The sequence below is a fragment of the Oenanthe melanoleuca genome, chromosome 3, assembly GCF_029582105.1.
Source record: "Oenanthe melanoleuca isolate GR-GAL-2019-014 chromosome 3, OMel1.0, whole genome shotgun sequence".
NCBI classification, from domain to species: Eukaryota; Metazoa; Chordata; class Aves; order Passeriformes; family Muscicapidae; genus Oenanthe; species Oenanthe melanoleuca.
In genome coordinates, this window is record NC_079336.1 from 2270126 (window position 1) to 2297521 (window position 27396).

General features: G+C 43.4%; 1 protein-coding gene across 2 annotated transcripts in view; it reads right to left on the minus strand.

The window, feature by feature from the left end:
• The window catches only part of PINX1 (PIN2 (TERF1) interacting telomerase inhibitor 1), a 59424-nt gene that overhangs the window by 22288 nt on the left and 9740 nt on the right, over positions 1-27396 (minus strand). For both annotated transcript variants that reach the window (XM_056488136.1, XM_056488135.1), the window contains exons 5-6: positions 26184-26276; positions 23002-23078 (exon numbers count right to left, since the gene is read on the minus strand). In XM_056488136.1, coding sequence (XP_056344111.1) covers positions 23002-23078; positions 26184-26276 — 170 coding nt within the window. The remainder of the gene's footprint in view (positions 1-23001; positions 23079-26183; positions 26277-27396) is intronic.

Genomic DNA, 27396 nt, shown 5'->3' on the forward strand with positions numbered 1-27396 from the left:
GAAGATTCCTCCCCCTGGATGCTGGGGCTGTGTTTGAAGTCCCTGCTGCCAGGAGATGGTCAGTTTACGTCTCCTGTCCTAGGACAGGAAAAGGATGCACTCTCAGCTCCATGTGCTGCAGGCAGATAAGCACAAAGATTTCTGTCCTATGCCCTTATCAGCTTTTCCTGCTGCTCTCCAGAACAGACACCACCAAGGCTGGCAGTAAAAATTAAACTTAAGCAAAAGGAGTAGAATAAAAAAAAAAAGAAGTATTTCTCATAACTGTTATTCAAAAGGTTGAAGTTTTTTGGGGAAAAAAAGTGTGCTAGGATTTTTAGGAGTACTGAAAACTACCTAAAAACTTCTGTATTCTCAGTGTAAACTGATCTGCTCTGACAGACCCAGGATAACTTAGGGTTTAAAAGATATCTAACTACTTAAATAATCTTTACTACATAAGAATTCTTCCCCTTGCAATAAAACCAATTAGCTGGCAAAAGGACACTCCCTGAATGTGGAAATAATAATGGAATTACAGAATGATTTGGGTTGGAAGAGACCTTAAAGATCAGCCTGTTCCACCCCTTGCCATGTGCAGGGACACCTTCCACTAGACCAGGTTGCTCCAAGTCCCATTCTATAAATTAATATTTTTATTTGCTCCAAAGTCCATCCTATAAATTAATATCCTTCCCTGGTTTCTTTTGCTCCAAAGCCCATTTTATAAATTAATATTTTTATTTCATGGTTTCTTTTGCTTTTCCTTCTCTCTCTGCTGCTCTCTCCTTCTCTTTATATTCCTCCAGTTCTGCCACCTCATTTTCTTGGTGTGCAGAGGAAAGGCTAGAGCCTCCAAGGATTTTGGGTTATCTCCCATCTTCCCATCTCCTGCCCACAGAGGGTTTAATTTATGGGTGCTTCAGCCTCCACCCTCTATAAAACTGGAGCTACTTGTTAAAACATTGTTAGCCAGAAGTGAGATGGACTCAATGACATTTTAGGAGGCACCTTCAAGTAAGATTTGAACACAGGGGTGATAAATAAATATTCCAGATGGAAACCAAGTGGCCAGCTCTCCACAAAGCCACCCCTGGATCTACTGATATTGAAAAAAAATTTCATCTAGCAAATACCCACATACAATTGCCAAATGGCTGTTTTAGAAACCTCAAGAATTGCTCCTATGCTCCTCCCCAGCCCTCAATATCATTATTAAAATCATGGCTGCACTGTCAATTTTTAAAATGAAACAATTTTAGAAAACATCCCTCATATAATTGCAGCAGCTGTTAAATCCACATCATAGATGTAAAGGGATACAACAAAATGGGGGAGAACTTCATGGATGTGACAGGGCAGAGAAAGCCCTTGAGCACTTCAAGATTCCCAAATTCTGGACTCACTTCTGCTACCAATTTCTTCTAGGACAAATGTTTGAGGTGATGCTTAAAAGAGGCAGTTTCATTTTTAAAAACTTTCCAGGTGATTGAAAGAGTTTACTCTGGATCTATACAGAAGAGCATGTGGAGACCCAAAATGAACAGAGGCCAATGCAGAAATAATCAATGGATTGGCATTTTAGGCAAAGCAGAACTTCCCTCTCAGATGTTCCTGTTCCTTTTCTTCCTTAAAAGAAGCTTCTAAAATTTTGCTTTTAAAATAACTGTTCTTGATACATTTTTACCCTTAAACTTGACTTAGTGTCCCCATTAAATGAAAAACACTTTTCTGTATACATGAACACCAAAATTTATGTTATTCTTACTATCTAGTAAAGAATTCAAAAGGCAAACCATGAGAGCTCAGCATTTCTCCAACTTCACTCTGCCATTCCTCTTTAAGTTCTACCACAATAAAGAAAAATTTCCTCACTCAAACCTCCTGCAATAGCACAAAAATAAGGAAATGGTGATGAAATGCTCTTTTGGCAAGACAGGAATTATAGTGATGGCATCAAAAATGTCAAATATTCCTTCAAACTGGAATTAAATAAGTATTTTAAGATTCTGATCACATGAAAGCAGCATTGAGCTCAGGATTCTGGATAAAGCAGCATGTGTGTGTGTGTCTGGGTGTGTTTATCCCTGGATATCAGACAGGACAGGAAAGGAAGAGTTGAAACACTTGTCCAGAAAATGCTCAAAAAGAAAACACAGCCAGGACAAATTTAGCAGCTTTACTTAGCTGGGATATCAAAGGCAGAGCTGACTGGAAAAGCAAGCACCTCTCAAGAATGGCAAAATAAACTCAGGCGAGTCTCGGGAGGAAAACCCGGATCAGAGGCTGGATTTTGTTAACTGTTGCTGTTTTGGGTAAGGCAGGTCCTTTCTGACACTGCTGAGATAATCTTGTCAAAGAACAACAAAAATGAAAAGTTAAAAAAAAAAAAAGACAAAACCAGCAATTTCAGGGGGAATCTGTTTGGTAAAGTGGCTTTGAGGTGGTGTCTGAAGAAACAAAACTCGGAATGAACTTCCTAATTTTTTTTTTTTTTCTTTTGGTCTCCTCTGGAAAAGTGAATTTCAATAGACTGATTGGCAACTTGTTTGTTGATCAAAGCAAAAGTCTGAAACACATCTGAAACAGATTTTCTGAATAAAATAAAAAGCATTTCACGCTCGATTCAGAAGAAAGTTTCCCAGCAGAAACTAGGCTATTTGAATTTTTGTTTTTTTTTAAGAAGGAGGTTTCCATCAATTAAAATGAGTCAAAAGTGACATATTTTAATAAATTCTGTCTTGAAGACATGCAGACCTATTACCTGGATATGATACTGAAATCATGGCTTGGAAATGTGACTTTCTATCCAAAGTTCATTAATTTGCTTGTATTGCACAGAAGAGGATTTACCTCAGAGTGGGAAAAACATCTGGGTCTTGTAGTGACCAGAACCACATTTTGATGCTCAGAAATAGTTTGGGGTTAGATGGGAGGAGAGTGGGATCTGCCCACCTCTGGCAAATAAAACAGAGAAGGAAAAAGGTGAAAAAAAACAAAGAAAATCCTCAACTTTTCAAGCTGCTGCCACTTCACCTGGGGAAGTCTTCCTGGAAGATTTAGTACAAGGAGCAAAGGAAGTGTGTCAACATGATCTGTACCATCCAATGGGTAAAACTGGCTTTGGAATTCACCTTCCCAGTGCCAAGAGAGATTCAGAAATTGAAGTGATGTCAAGCAATTTCCCTTGGCTCCCAGTCATGCCAGAGACAGACACTCTGACGCCGAGGGAGGATGATGGGGAGATAGCAGGTCCCTCTCATTTTCACAAGAACTCCAGGGAACTGCTCCCATATCTGCTGCAGAATTAATCAAGATAAGTTAATGTGTGATAACATGTATCTGAAGGGGAGAAAACCTGGACAGCTCCTGCCTCTTCAGGAGTAAATGTAATGGCTCTCCAAGAAACACAAAGCTGTCCTTTTCTGCCCTCATCCACCCCAAATGCACAGCTCAGGCTGCAGAGTTGGAGAAAAGGACAAGGGATGGCACAGGAATGTGACACAGTAGAGAAGCATTTCATATTACTGACAAATCACTGATGATTTTAAACCCTGGCAGAAGAAACTTTCACCTGATGCACAGATACCCCTCCTGCTGCTACTCTTAAAATACTCCATGCTAATAACAAGTAAATGGTTTGTGCATCCACAAAAATGGATGTTTTGGGGTATTTTAGCAAGGTCTGAACTCTGTATGATTGCTACATTGGCACAGTGACATGTTTCATATTAAATGAAAACATCAGAACTGATTGGGACACTGGAATTGTGGGGAAGGTGGGAATTGGAAAAAGGTTTGGATGGCAAGCATGGAACCTGGAGTGTGAAGAGACCACTGAACAAAAATACACAGAGAAGCTTTTCTCTCTGCAACCCAAGTGCATCAAGCAAAGCACTGCCTTCCAACCACAGAATCCCAGAATGGACTGGCTTGGAAAGGACCTTGAAATCATTCAGTTCCACCCCCTGCCATGGGCAGGGACACCTTTCACTGTCCCCAGGGTGCTTCAAGCTCTGTCCAGCCTGGTCTGGAACATTTCCAGGGATCCAGGAGCAGCCACAGCTTCTCTGAGCATCCTGTGCCAGGGTCTCACCACTCTCCCAAGGGAACAATTCCTTCCCAACATCCCATCCATCCCTGTCCTCTGGCAGTGGGAGCCATTCCCTGTGCCCTGTCCCTCCAAACCATTGTCTCTCCAGGCTCCTGGAGCCTCCCTTCAGCTACTGGAAAGGGCAATTAGGTGACCTTGAAGCCTTCTCTTCTCCTCAACGATCCAAATTCCCTCAGCCTTTCCCACAGCAGAGCTGCTCCATCCCTCTGCTCATCCTGGTGCCTCTCTGGACTCTCTCCAGCAGCCCCAGGTCCTTCCTGTGCTGGTCCCAGGGCTGGAGGCAGCTCTGCAGGTGGGGTCTCACCTGAGAGGGGCAGAATCCTGTGCACCTTTATCCATCCTAAACAAGGCACTCTGCAGGCTCCAGAAGCCTTCAGACAACATGGAGTGCACCAGGAATCACACACATGCAATTCCAGCAATCCAAATCTGTGCATGGAGCACTCTGAAGTGTTCACAGGGAATTCCCAATGAGTGCCAGCAATTGGATTTGATTAATAAACCATGCCAGCAAGGCACAAGCTGTGAATTTGTGCTCACAGGCACTTCCAGGCACACAGACTTGTGTGTATTACACACAAGGACATCACTTATACTCAGGTAGCCTCTGAAAATATCACCTGGTATTTTTACAGGAAATGCTGTCTGCTCCATTTTCCCACCTGCATTGTTCACAAGGTGACATCCATCAGCAGCATCCCAGATGGATGGCATGAATTAACAGAGCAGCTCCAGAGGCTGAGTTCCCAGCCAGGTATTTATATCCCTTCCCTTGTGAATGAGCTGACTCTGTTTATCTAAGAAACTGTAACCCCTCCCAGAAAAGGCAGAAGTGCCAATACATCCAAAAAAATGGAACCCAATAAGGGAAGAAAATTCCAAATTTGTCTGTTTTGTTTGTCCTTCTAAATGGAAGGTGATATGACCAGTATATTTCCCTGAGGCATGATTTGCCTCTCTAATAAAACAATAACTTCCCACTGTGCTGTCATGTATATCACCTGAAATAATGCTTGTTCTTTAATCCAGGAGTACATGGAAGGAGGAGAAAAGCATTCCCATGTATGACAAATGAACAGCAAAGCAGCAGGGCTGACATCAGAACCTGTCTCTCTTTAGTACTTCAGTTATCTCACCAGAGACTGGTATTGAAAACACAAAATCTTTCAGCTCCAGATGTGAGAATTTGGGCTCAAACTCAACCATTTGAAGCAATGTGAAAACAGAAGAGCTGAGGTCTCAACCTGACAACCTAAAATCAGTAAATATCTATATTGCCTTGTGGGGTAGCTGTACCCAAATTCCAGATTTTGATTTGTTTTTCAGCATCTAACAAACTGTCCTTTACAAGTACCTGATACCATCCCCAGAGCAGAAAGGATGAAGATACAATTGCAGTAAACAACACAGAAGAATATTCCCAAATTCCCAGCAAGAATATTCCTAATCCTGTCTTCTAAACAGCATTTGAATAGCATGTTGTAAACAAAGACCTAGGGCACACCCTCAATGAAAAAAAAAACCCAGAAAACTCAATAGCTGTTCATGATGTGAGTGCATTTCCAGAGAAATGAACAGTACATAATTATGTAATTAACAATTATGATTGACTAAATAATCTCATTGTAGGGTTGGAGTGAGTCAAGTTACATGATCAAGCTCAGATTCAGCATTTCTAGGGTTTGTCTGGTGTTTTTTCTTTTTTTTTTTTTTTTACACAAATTGCTATTTGAATGAGGTTCAGTATAATATGTGGAGAAGTGAGATTATAGAGAGTAGAAAAAGGGTGAAATAAACCTTAAACTTCTGATCCACTCAACCAACTCCACCACAGGCAGCCCAAAATCTCTCTGGGAGAACATGCAATTCCAGCCTGATGGAAGTACAAGCACTGAAATCCTTACAGAGACTTAAATATTCCTTGTATGATATCTTCATGTGTCTTATGAAAGGAAAATCCCCCAAAATTTTGATGGGTTTTTATTAATTGGTGTCCAAGGCTCAGATTGATGAGGCTCTGAGCAACCAGGGCTAGCAGAAGGCGTCCCTGCCCATGGCAGAGGGTGGAACTGGAGGAGCTTTAAGGTCCCTGCAAGCCAAATAATTCCAGGACTCCATTTATTCAAGTATTTTTAAGACAGCCCAAAGGCATAAACTTTTTTAAGAGACATGTCTTGCAAAAATTTGCCATAAAAACCCGAGAGCAACATCCTCTCCATCTTCTCCCTCGAAAAAGTAATTTTCAAATACAGTACTTATGACACCAGGCAGAAACTGTGAAACAATTCAGAATTTTGAGTTCAACCAAAACTCAAATATGCACTTTACTAAAAATTAATTGGAGGAAATTTGCATCCAAGGCCAGGTGACAGGGCTTGGAGCAACCTGGGATAGTGGGAGGTGCCCCTGCTCTTGTCAGGGGGTGGAACTGGATGAGCTTAAGGTCCCTTCCAACCCAAACCTTCCAGTGATTCCATGATTTTATGTTAAAGCAGTAATGTCTTTTTACATGTAACTATTTCATTGTTTGCCTTACAAATGGATTATTTTCACCAAATTCTCCTTTTAAGAACTTTCTGAAGGAAATAACATTTTTACTCTTATGGTTTCAGAGTGGACAAACCCCAGGTTTTCCTTCAGACAGAGCCACAGCTATTCCAGGAGCTGACACTACCTCTGCCCCAGCCAGGCAGAGCTGAAATCAATATTGCAAAAATATTGTAAAACACAAAGTCCCTTCCCACTCACACAGCTCAAACCTGTCTGCAGCCTGCTGGACTCCCTGGAGCCACTGGATGCTCCAATAGTTTTGGCAATGCAAGTTCCCATTTTCACTGGGGTCAGCCAGAACAAGATCAGACCACATTCCTGGTGGCCAGCAGGTGATCTGTGCTTGTGTAAGCTCAGCCACAAAGGCACAAGTTTAGCTCTGTGTCCAAACCCAGAACCACCTGCAGAGAAAAGAGCAGCTCAAGAACAGATTCCACAAAAATAGCAGCTCACTGAGACAAGGCTGGATGGCAGTAAGATCCTGGCAATGGAATTCATCCACCCTGGCTGCAGAGCCAAGAAAACCACTTGCACCTTCAAAGAACTCAATGGTTTGTTCACACATCACCAGGTGAAACAGGAGAGTAGGTTATTCCTTCTCATGTAATGAGAAAGGATTAAAAATGTATTAAAATTTAAAAGTGTTCAGGAATTATTTTAGCAAGAATTAGGGGGAGCACTCCAATTTCTTGGAGTTGTTCTGCCCTTCAACCAGAGAGCAGCTGCCTGGAAAGTATCAACACACAATGTTGTGACTAGGAAGTTAACCAGTAACAGAATCCCAGAATGGTTTGGGTTGGAAGGGACTTTAAAAATTATCCAGTTCCAGCCCCATACCATGGGCAGGGACATTTCCCACTATCCCAGGCTGTTCCAAGCCCTATCCATCCCTTCTAGGGTTGGGGCAGCCACAGCTGCTCTGGGCAATCTGTGCCAGGGCCTCCCCACCCTCTGAGTGACATTATTAGGTAATCTTCAATGAGATAATAATATTACAATAAGATGCAGCAAATCCTTTAAATCCTTTTGAATGTGCCTTTTTGCTTCTGTACTTGAAAGATGACTGAACAGCTCAGGTCCCTCCCAGCTGGCTATAGGGCAGAGGTACACTATAGAGCAAGGGTCATCATAAATTAAAATTTCAAAAAAAAATTTGTTCCAGTTAAAGTCAGAACACCCATCTCTATAACCAGTTAATTTAGTGAGGCTTTTCTTGGTTTAGAAGCCACAGTCTCCTGTGAGCTCTGAATCAGTCTCACATCTCTATTCTCTCAAATGCTATTCAGGACAGCCCAGGGGATTAATCCAGCATTCCTCAGTTTCCCTGGTGGAGGGAACTAGCCAGTGTATTCCAGGGCTATTAAAGAGTTAATTAGGTAGTGCTTTGTGCTTCTCAGCTTCACTGTTTCAGCAAGTCTCCGGTGACACCTAATTAACAAATCTCTGATGAGCTGTTTCTTAGAGAGCTCAGCGCGGTGCTCCACGAAAATCTCCTTTATCACTGCAGCCATGCAGCTCCCCTGTCCTGCTGCCCCTCTGCCCCTGGGTGAGGGGATATCCACGGTTCTCCTGGCTGGCTCTAAGCTGTCAATCCTGCCCCCCTCTCAAGAAAACTTTATTTACTAGACTTGGGAGCATTTCGTACAAAGCAAAAAACAGGCAGCTACATCAAAGCCTCCCTATTATCACTCCCTAGTGAACTGTGAAAATATAAATTCAAAGCTGACAAGCTAGTTAGACTTTTAACTAAAAATCTGAGGGCAATTAACTTTAACCATGCCACTCTTCTACTGTACTCCTGGCACCAAGTTTGAGAAGTGGCCCAAATTCCTCTGAGGAACAGAAAGACCATTTATCTCCTCTATGTATTCAGGGCAAACCTCCTCCTCCGTGTCAAGCTGGGAATGCAGCATTGCTGACTGTGACTGGCAGTGATAAAGGAGCTGGTATGATTTTCAAATGAGCAGCATGTCCTGCTTTCCCAAATATTGGGAGAAAAGTGAAGAAGATGCCCTCCTAAATAAGAGCCAGGTACTGATTCAGAGCTGCACACTGGGGAAAAGGTGCCTATAAATTCCTGGACATGTAAAGCTCCTGCCTTAAGAAGGATTTCTGCTTGTATCTCCTATAGAAAGGTATTTTTATTTGCAGAACTTGGGAAAGGAAAGCAATCAGAAGTGGCAGAAAGATAATTTATCTAAGGATAAGTTAGGAAGTGGCATTAATCTGCAGAATAATTTCTGTACATGTGGTCCTTTCTAATGTTCCTTGAGGTCCTAACCATGTTCTGGGACTGAATTCTTTTAGCAGCACAAAAAATGTGAGTCCCTGCCCATGGCAGGGGATTGGAATGAGATGATTTTTAAGATCCTTTCCAACCCAAACCACTCTGTAATTCTGTTCTGTGAAAAATACAAGGCAGAAACTGTCAAAAGCGTCTACATGGAAAGGAAAACAATATAAAGCTTTAATATATTTGCAATATATGATTATAAACCAAGAGCTTTGTACCTAAAGCTCAAAACAAATATTTAATATTTAGTGGAAGCTTTACATCCAGAGTCTCAAATCTTCACATGCAATGGAGAGGTGACCCTCAAGTGCACAGGTCACACCTTAAGCAGGTTAAATGGCCCTTCACTGCAGCTTTTCTCTTCCCCTACTACTTAGATGTTACATCACTATATTTAACCTCTCAGCTGGGATTAATCTCCCTCTCCTGCAGGCATTTAGCTTAACTCTGAAACAATTGGAGAATATTGCCTTGAATCCTCATGGATTCAAGCAAATCTCTACAGCAACAAGATATCCTGAAGGACAAAACAAGAAGTCTAGAGGGTGTCTCCTGCATGACACCCTGAATGTGATTTTGTGTCAGGGCCCTTAAGTGGTGTCAAACCCCACAACTCCCCCTTGGGTACAATCTCATCTTTTCTTTCTTTCAGACCCAAGAAAACAGAGAATTCTATCACCAGCCTGACAGTGCAGGTTCCAGAAAAACTGGCTCCTAATTAGGACAAAAGAGTTTTGCAGCTTTCAGTCCAAAACTTTTAACCATAAAAACTTCTTGGAAAATTAAGTATGTAAAGTGCTTTACAGATGCCACGGCAAAATTCTAACCTCTTGTTGTCTGACATGAACTTGAGATAACTTTTCCTATTTCCCAAGGTTCCTCTGAGAAGGAATCTCTCCAGGTGAACACCCCCAGCTCTCTCAGCCTGGCTCCAGCCCTTGGAGCATCCTTGTGAGAGTGTGAGCAGTTCCCCTCCCTCCAGCCACTCTGTGAAGGTGAAGGGCATTCTGTTCTGCTGATACAGGAAAAAAAGGAGTCTCAAGACTCAAAATTCTGTGATGGGAAGAGGATCTGCCACAACCCTGCAAGGCTTTAGGTGTGTGCAGATACAGAATTTTGGGAGCAGAAGGGCCCAGTGTGGGTTAAAGCAGAGGGGCAGCATCTCCTCTAGCCTGGAAGATTCCCAGCAAGCAAGCCTGGACTGGGCAGGGAGCCCTTTATTGTTATCAGTGTTTTTGTACAGCCAGTTGCCAGGAGTGACAGGGCTGTGTTTTCCAGGAGCAAGTGCTCAGATCAGAAGCCCCAGGCTGACTGTGCTGAGCTCAGTCAGGGCTCTGCTGCTGGGCGTCTCTTGGAGACACCCATTTCCCTACAACGCCGGAAAAAGGAACGGGCCACGCTCCCTGCCTTTGGACCTCATCCATCCCAGTTGCTACACACAGCATTCCTTTGCCATTTGCTAACTGACAAACACCAGGCTTAACTAAAAAAAAAAAATGGGAAAAAACCTCCTGAACCCACAGTTGTGGATAAAAAACCCCAAAGCTGCAGTGCTCCAGGTGGGAAGGGCAGAGGGGATTGCTGGAATGAGAGGAGGGCAGGGAATCAGCAGCACAGGGTCAAAAACAAAGACTGTTGCTCCACTTGACCACTTACACAAACACTCCTGCAGGTGAGAGACTCCTGCACGTCTTGCCTGGCCTCAGCTGCCCAAGATGCACAGACCTCCAGGGTTACACAGCCCCAGTCTCAGCTGTGCCCTGGGGGGATGCTCTGGAGCACAGCACCCCTCTCCCACCCCACTTTATGTAAACAGCCCCTGCTTCTGCAGGGACTGCAGGAAAGCTGGAGACAGTCACGCTCCAGGACTCTCTGGAAGTTTAATTAAAGCTGCAATGTCTTAAAACCACAATATGGGCACTGTGGCTGTAAAGTTCAAAAGGTAAACAGAAAAGAACACACAGAACTCTTCCAACAGCTTTTCCAGAAATAACCATTGGGAGAAACCTGGGTGATACACTTTGACCTTCAAAATTCTCAATTATCATCTCAGCATTTCAATGCACTTCATGAAGAACCACACACAACATGAATTAGGCTCCCATGGCACTTGTGAATCAATCTGTATTTTGTATTAATCAACTGCAAATCAATGAATTTAGTGGTTGGGAAACTGGGATGCAGATGTGACCCCAGGCTGCACAGCAGCTGGTGAAGGGAAGCAGAGAGCCCTGACTAAAGCCTGGCTGTGCCTCACCTGAGCCAAACTGCTGAGATCCACTACAGACAAATCCCATCCTCCAAATCCAGAGGGGCTGGGAGAGAGGAGCTCAAAAGCAGTGATTAACAGCAGGCTTAGCAAGGCAGAAGTTAAAATAGGGACATTGTGCCTTCTCAGTGTGCAAGTTCCAACAAAAAACTTCCTCTTCCAGCCCTTGCTGACGTGTAGGATTACCCAATTTTCTCTCATCACCTCAAAGCTTGGCCCAGCACCCTCACTGCTCTTAAGATGAAATGTAAATGAAGCTTAAGCTCCCAGCATCAGCACACACACAGATATTAAAAGGATTAATTTAGGTCATTTTGGCCAAGGCTGAATTGCTCCCCATAGAACATTCAGTCTTTAAGTCAGGAGGAGAAACATTTTTAGGGGGAAGCAATTTGAGAGCTTTGTTATATCACTGCCCCAGATTGGAGCTGAGCAGCACCAGAAGGTTTTTATATAATTTATATAATTTATATATTATGGTGGTCTTCATGGAACAACTGGAGTTTTGCTGCTATCACTGCACAGACTGAGTCCTTACAAAAGAGAAATATTTAGAAAACTTAATAATCCACTGGGCTAAATGTGGTGTTTACAAACTGATTAAGGAGCTGATACTGGGATGAGCTGAGCCAGGCAAGTCAATAAAGACCTGAAGTTGTAAAATAATTTGGGAATTGTTGGAGGAAACAGCTTTTGCTTGGATGTAACAGCAGGGACATGGAAAGTCAGCTGTCCCCAAAATGCATCAAGAAGAATTTGGGATTTTATCTTTGATATACTTCATATCAAATTTCTTAGTGGCTTAATCTATTAGTACTTGGAGAGAAATTCCACATCCACTGACACCCAGAGGACTTTACAAATATTTCACTAAACCTGACAACTTTTCCAGGCACTTGGAGAGTCTGGTGCTTTTTTTAATATTGTAAAGAGTTTAAGCAGTAGATGAGATTTGGAGAAAAACAACAAAAACCTTCTGCTTATTTACTTGAACTGTTCCTCTTTTTCTCCACTAACTATAAACCCCTTATCAATATTATGAGACATCAAAGAATAAATACATAAATAAAGGTTTTCCTGAAATAACAAAATTGCTTGATTTTTTTCCTCATCTAAGATTTTTTACTCTATTGTGAGATATAGTGGTTTAATGAATAATAAAAATGCACCTTCAAGCTTGTACTTGACCACAGCAAGATGTTTATAGCAATTACTATTTTTCTAACTGCAAATATTCATTGCAAAATGCACAAGCTGACAATTTGAAATTAGATTTTATTTTTAGAAATTTTAAGAAAAATAAATTGTATTTTCTGTGAACTAGAAAACATTTCCTAATTAGCATTAGCCTTTGACTACCTTGTACTACAGAAACTTTCTTCTGCTCCCAAGCTTAGATATTTCTTTGTAAAAAAGTATTGAGAATAAATAATTTTCTTTCAAGTATTGAAGCATTGAGTGACATTTAAATTCTTCAATATTCTGGAAAACAGGATTTTAGGGCATGCAATATTTTTGATCTTCCCTTCATTTGTTAAAAAACAACCTGTACCACACACAGGTGACACAGGATCAGTGTTACCCTGAGCTGGGTTGGATTCTGCTGTCAAAAACACTTCCCAGCACTTGGAAAAAGTGAAACAGAGCAGGTTTAATATAAATCTCAGTAAATAGAGAATTAAAAATTGAATGCTGTGGACACATTTCCCATCCTGTCCACTCTACTATCCATGGTGAAATCATCCTCAAAACTGACTTTTTGTGGGAAAGTTTATCCAAAATGTTGTTTTTTATCTCCAGCTGAGGTTGTTGCAAGGTGGCCACCAAACCACCCTGGAAATTCTGCACCCTGAGGGACTCCAGAACTCCCCACCAGGATCTCTGAGGCAGAACCTTCAGGAGGTCAATCCCAGGCTACAACCCAAAATTTATGGAATTAATGATCGCAGGGAGCAGCACCTCCTGCTCCAAAGGCTGAGCAAGCTGCAGCCTCTCCTGCTGTGAGTCTGCAAACCCAAACATCTGAGGGCACAACCAGCTGTGCCCAAGGACAGAAGGGACACACTGCACACCACAGGTGGAATTCTGTCCAACTCAGCAAAACTCTTGAGTTTCCCTTTGTTGCCTTTTCTGTGGCTGGTTTCAGTTATCATGGAATGGGCTGGGTGGGAAAGGACCTGAAATCATCCAGTGCCACCCCTGCCATGACAGGGACACCTGCCACTGTCCCAGGCTGCTCCAAACCCACCCAGCCTGGCCTTGGACACTGCCAGGGATCCAGGGGCAGCCACAGCTGCTCTGGGCACCCTCCCAGCCAAAAATTCCTCCCCAATGTCCCACCCATCCCATCCTCTGCCAGTGGGAGCCATTCCCTGTGTCCTGTCCCTCCATCCCTTGTCCCCAGTCCCTCTCCAGCTCTCCTGGAGCCCCTTCAGGCTCTGCAAGGGGCTCTGAGCTCTCCCTGGATCCTCCTCTTCTCTTTACTTCACAATTTGTCTTCCCCATCATCCTTTTCCTCTTTCCTTAGCTGAGGGATACACACAGTTATTAACAGATGGTCAAATTAATGACATTAATCAGCACTTTTGTCACAATTGTCCCTCTCCCTATGGCAACACCATAATTATTCAAAGGAAACATGCTGGGATTGATGGTGGTTTGCAGAGGGAGGCTGCAGATGTAGTGAAAAACAGACCCCTGGATTTCTTAAGCTTGTCTTAACCTTGGGAAAACTCAAATAAGCACAAACTAAATTCAAATGCCAGCGAGCTGGAGGGAGCTCAGAGAGAGGAGGAACCAGTTTGGACACTGGTGGGGAATTTTACCACCAAGTCACTCTCCAGCACCAGGTATTTCTCCTGACTGGAGAGTTAAAAAAGCAAATATTCACAGCTGAAGAAAGAAAGATCCAGCAGAGAAGCTGAAATACTGGATTGGAAGTGGAAAAGCTTGTTTCTTTAGATTTTAAAGTACTTTCTCAGGCTGAATCATTTCTTTTGCTCTAGCTTCTGGTTTGTTTAACCCATCTGAACCAAGCAGCAGTTTCATAACCACTTTGATGAGCCAAAAATCAGAAGACACCCTTGGAGGAAGGTTAGACACCCTTCAATGACACAATAAAGTCAGCAAAAATCAGATTGCTGAGAACACCCAGTCCTTGCAGGCTGCTTGAGCAGATCCAGCTGCCACCTTGGAGGTAATAAAATGCATCCTAATCCCAGATTTTTGAGACACCAAGCTGCTGTTTCCCTCTCATTCCCACAGCAGCATTATCCCTACAAACTGTCAGCCCAAATCCCACTCCTCCAGACACAGGAATAAGCAAATTCCTGCCCCAGGGAAAGCAGGGCAGGGAGGGAGACCAACTCATCATCAAGAACTTGCCCACCTGGCTTAAAAATCAACAGGAAGCCACCTGCTTAGTTCACACTTCCATATACAAATCCTGTTATGATAGGATCAAAAAAAGGGACTTTTCCTTGTTTTGAACTGCTGCACTGCAATTTTTTTTTAATTTTTTTTTTTAAGGAAAGCTTTTTAATCAGACAAATATTTTTAAAAGGAAAAACAAAACAAGGCTGGTCTATAAAGCTCAGGCCTATGGCAAGGGCTGCTTGGGAGGAAGGGATTACACAGCACAAAAATAAGGTGAGGTTTATACCCTAGAAGCCAAACCCATATTATTGGATACTGGTGTGTTACTTTCTCAAATAATACACAGTTTAAAAAGAAAAAAAAATAGAAAAAAAAAAGACAATTGCAAGAAAAAAAGCACAATTAGGATTTGTTTTGAGCACCCAGTTAAGCAGCTATGCCAAACATTGTTTTGTGGTCCTTTACATGATTCCACTGCTTTAACCCTATTCACCCCATGGACAAAAGTGCTTCTAGATCACATTTTTATGCAATTTCATTTAGAACTGGATTTTCTTCCTCCCTTTTTAATTTCTTTTTTTTTTTTTTTTTCCTCTTTTTTTTCTCTAAATCTCAGTGAAGACTCCCACTGGAGAACCACCTTTGCAGGACAAGGTGTTATAAAATATACAGATGACAAGGTCCAGCACAGAAATGTCAGAATCCAACAGGAAATCAGGTCAGTTAAAGCCTTTTACCAACACAGACCTGCCTCCTTCACCATAGATTTTCCCCAATTATTTCATCAGACCCATTTATGGATCTATATTTTTTTTGTCCATGCAGTGCCTGAGGACTGGAATGACCAAGTGTGCAGCCTCAGGATATTTAAATGACAAAAGCAACTGAGCCATCCTGATTTCAGACCCACTCAATCTCAACACAAAGCCATGTCAATGATTTCCTCTTTTTGAGAAGGGAAAAAAAATTCTTGATGTGTTTTTTTTTTTTTTTTCCCTTCCAATGCTGAAAACAGAAGAACTCCAATCGTGACAAAGTTCTGATTGGCCTTTTCCTCTTACAAACTTCCACAGCCTCAAAGCTTCCACGATGCTAAAAAAAAAAGCAAAGGCAGCAAAAACCCACCTCCAAAAAAAAAAAAAAAAACAGCACAGCTTTCACACCAAGTGTAGTTAAAAAATGACTAAGTTTTCTTGATATATGAATTTGTGGGTAAACCATTTATCAATGACCTGTTTACCTGTGCAGCAGAGTCCCTCAAGCCTAGGGCCATGTCATTCCCCTTTGACTGATTAATTATCCAATCAAGGGATATTTTTCACTGGGAGGCAGGATGGGTTATTCCAGCTAATGCCTGGTCTCTAATGGTAACACATTAAAGCCAACTCGGCTCTTTAAGCCTCTGGAAGTGACCAAAAGGGAAGGAGAGAAGATAAATCAAAAAGAGCTCCCCCCCCAGTTTTGTTTCTGCTCCTTAACAACCCCCCCAAGGAACAAATGTGGAGGCAAGGCTTCTCCAATGAACAGAGGAAGAAAAAGCACCTTTAATTCCAGGTTGGGAGATATCTCCTCCTCCTCTCCCTCTCTCCTGGTATCTGAACAGCAATAATTTATCCTCCAGTTGATTAACAAGGTGCTTATAGAATAAGGCAACACAACATCAATACTTTGCTCTTCCTCTTTTTTTTATCAAAAGCACAACTAGAATGCTGGTTAAAAAGAAATTCTTCTTGGTGTTCCTGAAACAATCTCATCTGCATGGAGAAATATTAAATCTATGGCCCAAATTAGCACCTTGAGCCTAATTAATTTTCTGACTTGCTATGGAGGATGTTGCAAGTCACCAGCTCAAAGCAACAGGGCTCTGGATCTGCTTTCCATGGGTCTGTGCTGCCAGATTTGCAGCTGGAACTGGATGAGCTTTAAGGCTCCATCCAAGCCAACTCATTCTGTGGTTCTGTGATTTAGCCCTTCAGCTGTACTGTCCTGTTGTCCTCCTTGTGACTTTGTGTCCCCAGCCTGTCCTGGCTGCTCCTCAGGTGCAGGGAAAGGCCTTGCACTGCTTGCACTGCTGGTTTTGGGTGGGTTTTTTCTCTTCTTTTTGACCCTTTGGGCTGTTAAGAGTCCATGGTGGGGTGCAGAGCAGAACTGGAGAGGCTGAAGAAGTTCCTGCAGTACTACAGAGGCTGTAAAAATCCCTTGATAATAATCACAGAATGGTTTGTGAGGGACCTTAAAGTTCATCCCATTCCACCCTTTTCCATGGGCAGGGACACCTTCCACTATCCCAGGTTGCTCCAAGCCCTGTCCAGCCTGGCCTTGGACATTTCCAGGGATCCAGGGGCAGCCACAGCTTCTCTGCACCCTATGCCAGGGTCTCACCATCCTTACAGGGAACAATTTTTTCCTCTCATCTCACCTGAACCTCCCCTGCCTCATCTCAAGACCATCAGAGTAAAATTCTGAAGCATATACAACATGCTGATCCAAGCAGCAGAGATTTCAGAGATATTAAAACTCTAAAATATTTCATGACTGAACAGGGAAGGCCAACAGATCCACAAGGACAAGGGATTCCAGCATGAGCTCATCTCCTTCAGCCACACAGAATCCAACACAACCCCAGGAATCCAACTCCAGTCCTGGAGCTGCTCACAGAACGGCTTCTGGGAGATGTTTTAATTAAACTGATCCATCTCTGCCCATCCCAACGGGTCTAAAAGTGTTAAATTCATCTTTTTCTTGGCACCACTCACTGAGGAGCTGGGATTTCCCTCAGGAGACTCCTCCAGTGCCCTGCTGACATCACTGTGAGGAAACCTGCTGAAGAGTGAGTCTGTGTCTTCCTTTTTCTAATTGAAGTTCTCACCCCCAGTCCCATTCCTGGCTTTTGCCTACTCTGATTACTGTCCCTTCCCTTCCTCTGCTCCTCCCTCCCCATGACCCCCAGATATTTATAGGCAGAGAGGTCATCTTTTTTCTGCCTCTTTTCTGAGATCAACGTTCCAGTTCCTCCACTCTCTCCTTCTAGGACATGCCCTCTAACCCTGTCTCCCATTTTACTAAATCCTTTTGGACTCTTTCCAGGTTTTTGATGTCTTTTTTTTTTTTTTTTTTCCCAGTTCTGCTTCTCAGTCCCAAATACCTCATGCTAACTGTGGTCTCCAAAGCAGAACGGTGAAAAATTTGTGTTAATTTGTAACTCATTTTTCTCTTCTGCAGGTTTTTTTTTTTTTCCCTTCCTTGGCATTGCCAAAAAAGGGAGCAGCAAATTAATTCATGTGCTAACCCTGCAACAAATTTGGTCACAGGTAAAAAAAAAAAAAAAAACCAAAAACAAAAACCCTAAGATTAAACTTGTAACTTGTCTAAAAGTCACAACTGTGAAACCCCCAAAAGACCAAGATCATGATTGGTATTTTGCAGAGATAAATTTGAGGTGCAGGGAATGGTATCAGTGCACCCATGACTTCAGGGAGCCCATGGCAAAGCCAGACTTTAATGGATTTTCAGCTATGTCCCTTAAGATTAGCCAACATGCTTTTCTGATAAGTGCTGGGAAATATAAATCAGTTGAGGAAGTTCTGCAAAATGTGTCAGAAGACAATTTCCTGATTAAAAAACAACAACAAAAAAAAAAAAAACCAAAAAAAAACAAAAAACAAAAAAAAAAGTGAAAAAGCACCAGGGGTGGACAGTTCCACTTCTAATGCCTAACAAGGAAGAAATCACTGCAAGCCTGAGACTTTTGGGCTACTTGGATTGGGTGGCTCAGGGGAACTGAGGCAGGTTTACATCCAAATTACACAAACTTGGAGGAAGCAGATTACTCCTGGAACTGCCTGAGCCATGCATGTGAGAGATGGATGCAAAACACTCAGGTTTTTATGCATCTCCAACAGGGGTTTGAGCAAATCAGAGCTGCTCTCCCCCCTCCCCAGCCCCCAGAGTAAAATCAGTGCCAGAATCATGTTGTTCAGCAACCAAGCTGGGACTGTCTGCAGCTCATTCCCAAATCCTCAGCCTAGCTCAGGAGCATTTTCTCCAGTGATAAGGCTCCATCAGGAAACACAGCTGGATGGAGGAAGGAAATTCTGAGAAGCAAAAAAAAAAAAAAATAAAAAAAAAATAGTGGGGGTTCCAGGAAGTTCAACCAGATAGGAACTAATGGAATTTGTTTTTCTGTCTCCCCAGCTCCCAGTGTTCCTAAGCAAGTGAGAAAAATCACAGGGAAAAGTGGGGGGCAAAAAACAAGTCTGGCAGATCTTACCCTGCAAAACAGGTCCTCACTGCAGGTCTCCAGAGAGCATCATAATTACAATTCAATATTTTTGATCACTTGCTCTCCCTGGGAAAAACTGCAGACGTTTTCAATTTAGGTCCACTCTGAAGCCCAGCCATTGTTTGCTTCCCCACCTCGTTTTTTTCACTTGTATTTTTTTGGTTTTTTGTTTTAAAAAAAGGTCCCTGTGTAGTTTATTAAGGAGGTTTGAATTGGACAGATGATTTATCCAAAATAATTTTTAAAAAAGGACAATTATGTTGAACGTTCAGGAGAATTAAAGGTTGCAATTGCTTCTGATTAGTAACACATATCCCAGAACCATCAAAACAACAGCATTGTAGTTTTATTACTTCTAGAGAAACTCTTTTTGACCCCCAGGGGCAAACAGCATTTCCTTCCACATCCTTTGCAATTCCCCTCTTTTGCAATCTTTACAGTCCTCTGGCCAACTCCCTCTTCCTTTGATAAGGTAGATAATCCAAGTTTCAACATTCCCCACTTTCTGCTGCAGAGCTGGTGTGGAACAAGAGAAAGGATCCATTACCAGACCAATGCACCAGTTAAAAAAGGAGTCTGAGATCAGCCCCACAGTTAAGAGAGCTGAGATTGAGCTCACAGAGAGCATCTCCTGCCACAGGCCACCTGCACAGTCAAGGTCATAGAATGATTGCTAGTGACCACACAGGGACAGAGTGGGCAGGACTGACTGGAACAGTGACATCTGATTTGTTGAGACCCTGTTTATCACTGCAACAGTTCATAGGTGATAGGTTATTTGTTTTTTGTTTTTTTGACAAACTCTTCAGAAGAGCCAGGATTATCTTGCTGGTCCAGAGACCATCACTGAACCTTGAGTTCTCCCATTAATTCCTCTTGGAGCATAAGCACAGATGGAATCCCTGTGTTTTGCTTTTTTCTTTTTCCCTAACCTCTAAAGGCAGTTTGGTGTGACACCAGCCAACCAACCAGACCTAGTGCAATAGTGGGGAGGTTTAGACTGGATTTAGGAAAAATTCTGCATTGTCTAGCACAGGAACAGGCTGCTCAGGGAAGTGGAGGAGTCACCATCCCTGGAAGTGTTCAAGAAACACATGGCTATAGCACCTGATGATATACACTATATGATTTAGTGGTGAACAGGCTTGTTGAGGATTGTAAAGGCCTTTTCCAGCCTTAACAATTCCATGATTTAGTAATCTCTTCTGCCCCTTAAGATCTCTTTTATCCACTCACTGAAGTTTTCTCATGGGCTTATACTGGAGGCTTTAGGGAAGGCTGATAATCAAAACTCTGGACAAACTCCTGAAGAAGTTGCCATAGCTGACCCTGCTCTGAGCAGGGTGACTCCTCTGGAAACCTCCAGGTCCCCTCCAGTCTCAGCAATTCTGTGAAAAGCAGTTCCTGCATCTTCCCATGAAGTTACACTCAAGTTTTTCTGATCCCAGACTGAAACAAATAGAAATAGGGGAAAAAGAATTAAGCTGAAAATCTTTGTCAAAAGATCAAGAGTAGTAAGGTAACTCTGTTGGGGGTCACTCAGTGTACTGAATGCTTCTCAAACTGCATCTCTGAGAACAGAGCAGGGAGAGGATACCTCAGAAAGAGCCTCAGAGATATGAATGCAAGCTATAAAATCATGGAATGGGTTGGGTTAGAAGGGATCTTAAGAGATCATTCATCCATGCCATGGGCAGGGACACCTTCCTCTATCCCAGGATGCTCCAAGCCCCATCTCCAGCCTGGCCTTGGACACTTCCAGGGATCCAGGGGCAGCCACAGCTTCTCTGGGCACCCTGTGCCAGGGCCTGCCCACCCTCACAGGGAACAATTTCTCCCCAATATCCCATCTAACTCTGCCTTCTGTAAGTTTGAAGTCATTCCCTGTGTCCTGTTCCTCCAGGACTTTGTAAATGGTCTCTCTGCATCTTTCTTGTAGCTCCCTTCAGGTTCTGGGAGGCCACAATAAGGTCACCCCAAAGCTTCTGTTCTCCAGGCTGAACACTCCCAGCAGAGCTGTTCCACCCCTCTGATCATCCTGGGCTCTCTTCAGCAGCTCCAGGGGTTTCTGGGCTGAGTGATGTCCAGCTCTCACCCCCCAGCACCCCAAGTCCTTCTCCCAGAGCTGCTCCATCTGCTCATCCCCAGCCTGGAGTGATCCTGGGGGTTGCCCTGATCCAGATGCAGCACCAGCACTTGGTCTTGTTAAATCCATGAGATTCCTGTGGGCTGTGCTCCAGCTTTTCCAGGATCAATGGGGGTAATTCCATGTATCCTCTCCACTGCCCCCACAGCTGGGAACTTGCAATCAGATTCAGGGATAGGAGCAGCTCTGGCTCCTGTGGAAGTGTGGAAGTCCTTATGCTGTGACCAGGGAAACCAGCCCAGGGTTGTAGGAGCTGAAATCTGAAGAGAACTGGAACCTACCACAACCTGCAGGCAAACCCAGGGCTCTGCTGGTCACCAGGGCCCTTCCTACCTCATCTCCATGTAGGAACAGCTCAGTTCCAGGAGAATGGCAGCACCTTCCTGCTCCTGCAGAGAGCCCTGGGCCACAGCAGGGAAATGCCCAGAGCTCAGGGATTTCACACCAGAAGGCAAACACAGAGAATTCCTGTCCTTCCCTTGGTGCCACCTTAAGGACCAGGCTCTGGGACATGATGGAAATGGATCATAAGAGTTGATGGGTGCAGAGCAATGAGACTGCTCAGAGCTGAGTGCCTGAGCAATGAACTTCTGCTCTGTGCAAACTCCACAGATCTCTGATCCATGAAGAGAAGGAGAAGGGGGAGCTGGGGGAAGCAATTGTGCTGCCTCTGGCTTCCTCCCCCTGTGGCTGCCCAGCAGCAGCCAGAAGGCAACAATGCAGCTCCAAATCCTGCCTGGATTTGCATGTGGAAATGTGGGTGCCTAGGAGGGAACAGTCTGTGACTTTTCTGCCAAAAGTTTGAACCATTTCAGGAAATCTGCACAGTAGCCATCAGCCAACTACTGCATCTGTCAAGGGACTGGCAAAAACATGCACAAACTTAGACACCCTTCACAAAATCTGTGTGATCTGCAGTGTTTATCCACAAAAGAGCAAATGTCCTGCACGAAAAAGTCCCAGGAGAAGCAACTTTCCAACTCTGAAGTTCAAAAGATGTAGAACATAGAGAGAAAATGGTACCAACTACTTGAGAGAGTGGGCAAGATCTGCTCCCTCAACCCCAGCAGTGCTGAACTGCTTTAAATCCCAGTTTGTCCTGCTTCCCACTCATCTGAGAGCAAGGGAGCCAAGGAGAAGATCAGGGACTCCCAAGTTTACCCACAGGATGTGAGAGCTCCAACAGCTCTCACAGACTGGAAATTCCCAAATCCTTATTTCAGCTCCCAGTGACCTGCAGTGAAGTTCCACAACAAATTCCAAGAGCACAAAGGTATCAAACACTACAGGTTATTTAAAAAATTTCCATTCCATTTCAAGCCCAATCTTTCCCTTAAAACCAGAGATTTCCAAGAACTTGGAACCAACAGGGCAATTCCTGCAAAATGTTCATTTGTGTTTTTCCAGATGTTATTTTTTCCAAACCATTTTTCTGGATATGTTGGTCATGCCACAGTTATTTTATCCACTGATAGAGCTGGTCTGTGCTCTGCAAGTGCAAAATGCTAATGAACACATAAATAAAATAAAAGCTGGTCCAAACCTGGATGTCATTACACAAAGTCAGGGGAAAGATCTTCTCATCAAATATTTATCATTGTTCAGGTCATCTCTGAATCTTTTGCAGCTGCTCAGCCTTTCCCAATTTTTGTGAAAACCAGGGCAGTTTGTGGAGATTGCCTAGTTTCTACCAAATGCCCAATTTTATTTTGGATATTCATGGATCTTTCACAGAATCATTTAGGTTGGAAAAGACCTTTGAGAGCATTGAGTCTAACCTTTGACCTTTCAGGTCAAGAAAAATTCTTCTTTGTGATGTACATTTCCTACAATAAATTAAAATATTGGAGTTCCCTTGACAATCCAAAAAATAGGGATTAAATTCACTCTTATTTCCTCACAGTTGAAGCATGGCACTTCAAGTAGAAAACACACATTGGCAGAAGACATTTGGATATTTTATTATAAGAGAAAAGAAAAGATTCTTCTTTACCTGACTCTTGGCACTTTTCTGTCTTCTCCCAAAAATGCAGGACAGGTCCTGTTCAGTGCGTGATGAGAGATCCTTACCTGGAGGCGTAAAAGAGAGGGAAAACCCCAAAACCTTCACATCTGAGGGTGCATTTTGGGAACAGTGTGACCCACAGAGAGGAATTGTTCTTGGAGATAAATAAAAACCAAGAAGCCTTGGATGGGGTAGTGGAAGGTGTCCATGGCAGGGGGGTGGAATGAGATGAACTTTTAGGTCCCTTCAAACCCAAACCATGCTGTGGTTCTATGCTAAAGCCACTAAAAGAAGGTGCACAAGAGGAAATGTGTGTATGCATTTGGATCTTGGGATTCTCATGAGGATTCCCCATTTCTGACAGAATTAGGGAGTTACAGTTCCTCCACACAATGAAAAAAAAAAATCCATTTTTACTCAGTGAGGAATTTTCTCTGATTTCTGAAAAGCAAAATCTCCACCTCTGCCACACACTGGGTTATTCCAACTGAAAACCACTTCAAGGGTGAAGCAAAGATTTTCTGGAGGGCCATTACTCCCATCTGATTGTTGTGTAGTGAGCTGGATATCAGACATGGAGCAAGGAGGGGGAAGCAGGAGGGTCTGATGTGATATTCAGAGATGCAGGCAAAGGTTTAAACAATTCCACAGCACAGGAGTTGCTGAGTTGTCCACTCTCTGTGTCACAAAATTCTTTTGGAAAAGATCAGCAAAAGTTAAAGAAATAAAATTAATCCAGACAGGTCAACTTGTTAAGACTCTGCTGGGGTCTCAATCACTTGATTTGCTGATTCCAAAATCAGTGACCTCAAAATAAATCTTGTAATGGCCAAAAAAATAAAAAATTAAAAAAAAAAAAAAAAAACCCACTCAAATCTGACTTCTTCTTTTTTCTGGGATCCTTAACTGCCCCTGGAGGGTAAAGAGACACATCAGCCTAGAGAAGGAAGTGTTCCCCAGCTTCCTACTGCCTCCCTGCACCTTCTAAATGGCCTTGTCCAAGCAAGCTGGAAGAGACTGGGGTTGTTTTCAGCTTTCTCTTGGCCAAGGTTTGGAATGTGACACTGTGCTGGGTTGATGTGGCCAGAAATGTGTATTCTGTCCCCATCTGTTAAACCAGCTGGGGCAGTGACCCTGATCTCCTGGCACACATTATCTGCTCATGGGCCATCTTTAAACCAGCTGGGCAATCATCTTTATCTTTCCCACAGCCCATCCTCCCTCCAGGAGATATCTCCTGTTCATGGCCAGTGAGTCCCAGGGCATGACTGATAAAATTCCATCATCCCACTGGGAGATGCTCCAGCCAGGGGAGGAGCCAAGCCTTTCCTACCCAGAGAAAAACTGAGATTTGGAACAGCAGAGCAGCCTTTGCCACTGGATTCCAGAGGAAAACTGGACCTTTGCACATCATCCCTGGAGCTTCAGAGGAAACTGCACCTTCTCCAGGAGCACTGCTCCAGCTGAACCACATCTGCCCCTGCAGGAGGATGCAGCCACCATTGAATGGGACTGTGCCAACACCCTGACTGACTGACGGGTGTCAGCTTGGATTCTGACTCTGGCAGGGTTGGGATTGTTCTGTGTAATACTGCATTTCTATTTTAATTGTCCTAGTAAAGAACTGTTCTTCCTAATTCCCATATCTTTGCCTGAGAGCCCCTTCATTTCAAAATTATAATAATAATTTGTAGGGAGGGGGTTTACATTCTCCATTTCAAAGAGAAGCTTCTGCCGTTATTGGCAGACACCTGTCCTTCAAACCAGGACAGACACCTAAAATCCTCCCGCTCTTGTTTTCAGGCTACGCTTCCTTTCCGTGCCTCTCCCTGGGTGTATCCCCCAGCCCCAGTCTCCTGCAGCATCACAGGGGAGCAGCCACTGGAAAAGCAGCAGAAATCAGTGTTTCATCCCAGATGCAGGGGTGGCTGCTCCTCCAGCAGCGAGGCTCCAAAGCAGCGCCGGGAGCGGAAGGCGCGTTTGCTGCCGTCGCTGTTCCCTTCTCCCGCTTTTGTGTGAGCTTGTCTTGTTTAGTCTGAAAGGAAGCACGACTGGACTTCAACAACAAGAGCCTTTCTCAAATAACTTTTCCTCTTTCCCTGAAAAAGGACAATTTCCCTGTGTCAGGCCACAGAGGGTGGAAGCAAATGAGGGGCTGCCTTGTGGAAATGTGACTGAACAAATCAGGGATATTGTGAATATGAAAGCCTTGAGCTGTATTTTACATGCTCAAAAGACACTTCTTTTTTCCTCTATATTTAGTAAAATATTAAATCCAAATCAAAATAAATCCTCTTTGCTCAAACAGGCCATGGCCTCTGTATTTGCAAGACCTGAACCAATTTAATTGTTTAATGTCATAAAGTGGCAGGCTCATGTTAACAACTTGGACTTCAAGGTTGAATTATTTCACCCAAAATCCCAAACCCTGACAGGAAAATCTGGCCTCCATTCAGGTATCAATTAGCTCTGTTTTAGCAGAGGTATTTGCTGTCAGAAAACATTACACAGAACTTTCAGTTTAATATATCAGCCATTAGTGGAAACTGATCCTATCCATGCCCTGAAATGGGCACACACACCATGTCAAAGGGGAGCAGGGCAAAAGTGAAAGGAGTGCACAACTGTCAAGGGCCAGAACCTGAGCTGACTAAAATAATGTCATCTCTCTAAGAAAGAAAGAAATTACTAAACTCCACAAGTTCTTGACAAGAGTTTTTCTGGCTGCCCTCATTTATTCCATAAAGTACCTGGTGGATGTAAGAGGGCTGTTCTCTTCCTTCGTGCAGGTTTAATCTGATCCCTGATCTCATCCCCATGATCTCTGAGCAGGGGATTGCAGGGTTAGTGCCATGCAGATGTCCAGGACACTCCCATCTCACCTTTGCCTCCAGCTCCCATCCCTGCCCACGCCCCGACCGCTCGCAATATTCACTGCTCCTTTATTCAGCTCCTTCACTAAGGAGCTGTTTTATTCCCAACATCAGCCATCCAAAATTGCCCAAAATAAAGAGGAACAGCACATTAGAGCTTTAAGCAAGTAGCTGCAGGGGGTGTTTCTAAACCCAGGTTTTACTTGCCAAATTTAGACTCCACAAGGCAACAGATCACCTTGAGCAGGGTTTGCTCTAATCTTGGCCAGGCTTATGAAACAACAAAACTCCTCTTACCTTTGGCAAACTTCATATAATGGACACGTTTCTTGGAGGATTTGGATTTTTCTTCGAGGCTGAATGTCTTTTTCTGCTTTTTCATAGAGGACTCTAAAAAAAAAAAAAATCAAACCCCAAGCAACCACATTCATTATGCACCACATTCAAACATCAGTGTAATGATGTTTGAAAGTAATTAACTTTCTCTCTCAAAATTCAGTCAACAACATATCATAAAGTATTACTGAAGGAAGCATTCTAAGTTTTGTATGAAATATGTCAATGCTTGATTTTTTTTTTTTACCCCATCCCCTTTCTTTGCTCTTTCCAATCCAATGTAATTTGAAAAGGCAGATACAGGTACTCCAGGTCAAAGGCAAATCATCTCTGTGGTAAGAAAATAATAATAGTGCTGTTTTTCATAGAGTATGAGAAAGATGAGGAAAAAAAATACTGATTGAGCAGAAAGAAAAAGGGGTAATCCCCCCACAGGATTTTCATTTCTAACCCTACACAAAATACCTTTATTTGGACATAAGCTGTGTAAGGAAACTGAATGGTGACAAAGCTTTTCTGTCCCTGAGGCCAGCCAGAACAAATCACCACATCCCTATTATCTCATTTTCCAGGCTTCCAGAAGAGGGACTGCATCAAAACTGTCCCCTGGGAATGGTCTCTGGGGCTGGCTCAGTCCCAGAGTCACTCAGGAGTACTTTGGGAGACTGTGAGCAGGTTAAAGCCACGTGGAGGATTAACCTCACTACTGAACAGCACACAGATCATGTTCCTGTGCTGTGCCATCTTCTTTTGGGGGGACAAATGCTCTCTTTGCAGCCACAGAGCCTGTTAATTTACAAAACACTGCCAGACAGAGAGAACTAACCTGTTGGACAGTTAATTACTGCCTTACTAGTCATGAAAAGAGGCAGCACAGCAGTGTCTGCTCTGTAACTTCACAGAAGGTTACTGTGGTGAGGTGGTTTTTTTCCTCCCTGTGGGATGGGTAAGGAAATCAACCCATACCCCAGGGCCAAGCTGAGTCACCTTTTTTATAGGATCCCACCCTGGAAAGCTCTGCTGCCCAAGCTTTTCTGACACTGGAATTCCAGCACTTCCCTGTTTGATAGGCAGTGCCAATTGATAATCCCTGAGCTAAAACTGAAATCCTCAGCCTGCAGTGGGAGAGCTGAGGGCCAGCAGGCTGAGACCCACTCTCCCACTCCCACACTAA